Source organism: Hydra vulgaris, chromosome 11, assembly GCF_038396675.1.
Source record: "Hydra vulgaris chromosome 11, alternate assembly HydraT2T_AEP".
NCBI classification, from domain to species: domain Eukaryota; kingdom Metazoa; phylum Cnidaria; class Hydrozoa; order Anthoathecata; family Hydridae; genus Hydra; species Hydra vulgaris.
Window position 1 is genome coordinate 5,842,777 of NC_088930.1, and position 5,244 is coordinate 5,848,020.

The window sequence follows — 5,244 nt, forward strand, 5'->3', positions numbered from 1 at the left end:
AAGTATATATATGAAGCGAAATCTATAAGGGCGCCAAAAAGGGTGTTGTCCCAAGCGGCTTGAAGGCTCTCGGCGGCCCTGAATATCATCGAAAACATTCCAAAGTCTTTTTTATTTTGCTGTTTTGTAAACTTTTTTATAAAATGTTTTTATACTACCCTAATTACTTTTTATAAAATTTACAAATTCTAACGATTGTTATTAATAAAAAGCATTATCCGTCAATTAACAAAGAATATTATTAAAAAATTATATTTTATTTAAAAGTTTTTACTTTTTTACTATCAGAGAGTTTATTTTATTACTAATAGTAATAAAATAAAACTATAAAATTGCATTTAAACATAGTAATACTATGTTTGAATGCAATTTTATTATTTATCTTATAAACAACTACGACTTTAAAGAAATATGATGCCTTCAAAAATTTTTTAAAAAGAATACATAAAGTTAATAGTCCAATTCCGAAGTAGTAGTGAAATTATCGTTGCTCTAGTTATACCGGTCTGTGAATTTCCTAATCCTTACATTTATACATCCTTATATTTGTTTTTTAAATGCACGGGTTATTTTCTTGAAAAAAAAAGTTCCGTCACTGCTTATTCCAATAAACTTTATAAAAAAAGAAAAGAATAAATTTTTAAAATTGATAAACAAAAATAATAGTTAACTATATAATACTAATTTGAAAACTAAAAAACATTCTAAATAAAAGTTCATATTAAAATACTCGAACTCGAAACTCACACCGACCATAGCGCTCGCATTAAATATCATCTTTGATAAGTCTTAATTGTGTAAATTAAAATACTTTTATCGCTTTACAATTTGTTTAGTTTAGGCCTATAATTTGTACTAAAGTTTGCTTTTAATTAACAGATGTAAAAAACATTAGAAAATATTAAAGTTTTAAATTTGTTCAACCTTAACGTAAATATAAACATAATTAAAATATCTTTCTAATAGAGTTTTAGTTTTCTTTCGGTTGGATCAGTTGAGTATTTTTATTTTTTTTAATTTCTTGTTAAGATTTCTTTCGTTTTTCATAGTTAAGCTTGTTTATAATTTTCTCTCTTTTGTCGGGTTTTTTCAGCGCCTTTTCAAATAACTAAAACACCACACCACAAGTGTGGCCAAACTTTCAAAAAAAAATAATAGCGAGCGTGGTCAGGAATACAGTGTGGTCGCACGCCTTTCCTGTCCACGTCTGGTGACATTGGTACAGGAAGGAGGCGTGAAATTCCTACTTAAATTTTCTTCTGCAGTGCTCTGTGATAAGATCGTAAGGACCTCTTGGAGCACCTTAATAATCACAAAATAAAAAAATTTATTAAAATTTTATTCATTTAATTGAGTAATAATTTATTTTCATGATGTGAAATACAGAGAGTGAATGTAAGAATTTCACACAGGAGAGAGTTAAAATTTAGTCAAAATTGTATGACATTAAAAAACGTTCTTTAAACGTAGCCGATAAATATATTTTTTCATTGAGTTATATATACTTTTAGTACTTTATTTTAACTATTATCAATTTAAAGAAACATAATTAAGAAGTTGTTATCAAAAACAACACAAACATGGTAAAATTTTACTTTAAAAATAAATAAGTCATGGTAAACAAATTTATATACCAAAATCCGTTAAAGAAGAAAATGAAATAGTACAAAGAAAATAAACAATTAATACTAAATCCTCTTGTATTTCTTTTTAACTTTATACTTTAAGTCATCTAACTTTATATGTATATATATATATATATATATATATATATATATATATATATATATATATATATATATATATATATATATATATATATTTATAAATTGAAAATACCACAAATTTAAATATAAAATAGGCTAATTGTATATAAAATATATATAAAATTCAATAATTAGTCCTATCAGCATCATCTAATGTATTAGACTTTTTTTTGTTAGTTAAAAGTTCATATGCACTTTGCACTTCCATAAACTGTTTTTGTGCAGCTAATCTTTGTTCAGGATCATGAAAGCGATCAGGGTGCCACTGACGCACCAGGGTTTTATAGGCTTTTTTAATTTCACTCTCTGTAGATGGGTTGCTTAAACCAAGAACTTTATATGCATTTGTTTCTCCCTTAGGATCAAGGGCTTTAACAAACTCATCATAAAGATTTTTCCATCCATTCTTTTTGCCTTCTTCATATATCACCTTTAAAGTCTGAGAAAATTCAAGCCAGGCAGGACTTTTAAAGAAATGAATAACTGAATCTTTAAATTTCACCTTTTCTCCTTTTTCAGTTGTAATTTCTGCATTGAAATAGAGGAAAGATAACCAAAGACTACTAAACAATGCCATGTATACCAAAAGAATTGCAATGCGATGACAAAATACTTGACGTTTGTATACTCGTCTATATTTCCGATAATAGTTAAATGTCACAGTTGCAGCTAATGAGCAATACATGAAATTAGGTGTATTACCGGATTCACTGTCCGATAACTGAAACAGTATATAATAACAGCAAAATGTTGCACAAAATGGCTTTATTAACCCACCTTCATCTCGACCAATATTGCCAACAAGATGTACACCAACCGTAATTCCAATGCATATTAAAACCATTGATATAATTACAGGTGTTTCAGTTGGCAGTGCCAACCGAATAAGAAATCCGTAAAAATATCCCACTAAAAGTTCACCTGAAAATCGTACCACATTAAACTTTGGATAATCTTTAAACCGCATTCTTTTACCAAGCTTATCCATATAAAGAGGATCTTCATTTGCATCATCAACATACTCAGGTATCCTCCAGAGATCACGTATCCAACCAAGTGTAAAAAAACCACCTAAAGTGGACCACCACAAAAATGCTTGCATATCTCTTCCCAAGTAAAAATGATGCACCCCAAACCAGCCAAAAAAAAGCCATAAAAAATAGGTTACGCACAAACTTTTTTTGTTTCCCATGATAACAATGATACTTCAAAAAAAATGTTCAAATTAAAGAATATTGAAAAGAAAAATTTAAATAATGTCTATGTGCAGTGCAAATTTCAAAACTTTGTGCCAACTTTAAAACTTTATTCTTGAGTCAACTTCAGAAATATTTTACTGCATAAATTTTAGTTTATTTTTTTCTAAAATAAACTATAAAATAACATAATTATTTTTCATTAATATTTAGATTTTTAACCAATATACAGAAAATCTTAACACACAAAAGATATTTTTAACATATAAACTCATGAGAATACCATAGGTCTATAGAAAAATAAAAATAATTATTAATAAATGTAGCTTGTGGTATAAAAAAAAAATATCAACTATGATATAACACCACAGAATAAACAATTTTTCACATTAATACGTAGTTAATAATATTTTTAACTTTGTTAAGAAATATTACAAAAAACAAATAAAAATAATATTTAATAAATAGTATGTAAACAATATTTAATAAAATTAAAAAAAAAAATACAAATACAAAGTTGTATATTATAAAAGCAAATCCATATATGGCCCTATATATTTCATATTAATTTGGAAAACTTATATATTAAATAACTATAATGTGTGTATATATATATATATATATATATATATATATATATATATATATATATATATATATATATATATATATATATATATATATATATTTATATATATATATATATATACATATATATATACACACACACACATTTATATATATATATATATATATATATATATACATATATTTATACACACACATTTATATATATATATATATATATATATATATATATATATATATATATATATATATATATATATATATTATATATATATATATATATATATATATATATATATATATATATATTAGGGTGGCTCTAAAAACAACATTTTTGAAAAAAACCTGTTCCTACCCCTTTACTTTGTTCTATATAATACTAAAACACTAGGTTTAAAATTTTTTTGAACAAAAAATTATTTTAGGGGTAGCTCAAGACCCTTAAAAATTTGACTGGTCCCTAAAATTTTGAAAATAAAAGTTCTTCTAAAGTATGTCAACCTGGTACTCAAAAGAAGCGAAATTATATAAAAACTTCAAAAACAGTAATCACTTTACAAAAAAAGCATGTTTAAAGAAACTATTTTTTTAAAACTTGATAATAATGACTTTTTTTATTTTCAGCTTAAAAACAATAGTTTTCATGCATTTATTTAAGAAAAAAGTTATTTTTTTGTAAATTGATTATTTTTTTAAAGTTTTTATATAATTTCGCTTCTTTTGAGTACCAGGTTGACAAACTTTTGAAGAACTTTTATTTTCCAAATTTTAGGGACCAGTCAAATTTTTAAGGGTCTTGAGCTACCCCTAAAATAATTTTTTGTTAAAAAAAATTTTATACCTAGTGTTTTAGTATTATATAGAACAAAGTAAAGGGTAGGAACAGGTTTTTTTCAAAAATGTTGTTTTAAGAGCCACCCTATATATTTATATATATATATATATATATATATATATATATATATATATATATATATATATATATATATATATATATATATATATATATATATATATATATATATATATGTATATATATATATATATATATATATAATCATAAATATAAACAAACATGATAAAGTAGTAAACTAAACATAATATACTAACTAAGCAGCATAATTATTTAAAAATCATTTTGTACATGAAATGTAATACCTGCGCCTTAATATCATAAAAACTAAAGAATTTTTAATGCTTGAGAAATTTGCATTTCATGACATCACATTTGTAAAAGGACTACAGCTGAACCAATACATTGAAAGTTTACCTTTTTACTTAAAACACGTGTCAAAACATCTTTAAAGTTTTTTTTAAATAACTTAGTATCTATAAAGTCAGGGGCGGATCCAGCTTTTTTTAGTCTTTGAGATAGCTAACTTCCAGATATGGAGCAAACACCAAAATGTTTATATGTTTATACTTATGTCAAATAAGGATGCTTTGCAAAAAATTGCGATGATTGGAGGCTGGGAACAAAAAAACCCCAAATTTTGTGCCCCCCTGCCCCAAACGTGAGAGCAACAAGTTGATAAAATATTTTTTGTACTGTTCTCAACTAGACTTATATTCATCGATAAATTTTAAGTTTCATAGTATTATCTTTTAGTGATCAAAAATAATGACTATATAAAATTTATAACCCCCTCAAATTGAGGGGGGTTTAAACTTTATATGGTCATAACTTTTAAAAG

At 24.7% G+C, this 5,244-nt stretch overlaps 1 protein-coding gene across 1 annotated transcript; it reads right to left on the bottom strand.

Annotated features, from left to right (window-relative positions):
* Positions 1 to 1,845: 1,845 nt before the first annotated feature.
* On the bottom strand, positions 1,846 to 3,158 carry LOC100202859 (dnaJ homolog subfamily C member 22). Its single transcript, XM_065809900.1, has one exon. The coding sequence runs from the start codon at positions 2,956 to 2,958 to the stop codon at positions 1,891 to 1,893; it is 1,068 nt and encodes a 355-aa protein (XP_065665972.1). The 5' UTR covers positions 2,959 to 3,158; the 3' UTR covers positions 1,846 to 1,890.
* Between the last annotated feature and the right edge of the window lie 2,086 nt (positions 3,159 to 5,244).

Excerpts from the sequence above, each read along its gene's own strand:
- LOC100202859 (XM_065809900.1), bottom strand. The coding sequence starts at position 2,958 with ATGGGAAACAAAAAAAGTTTGTGCGTAACCTATTTTTTATGGCTTTTT.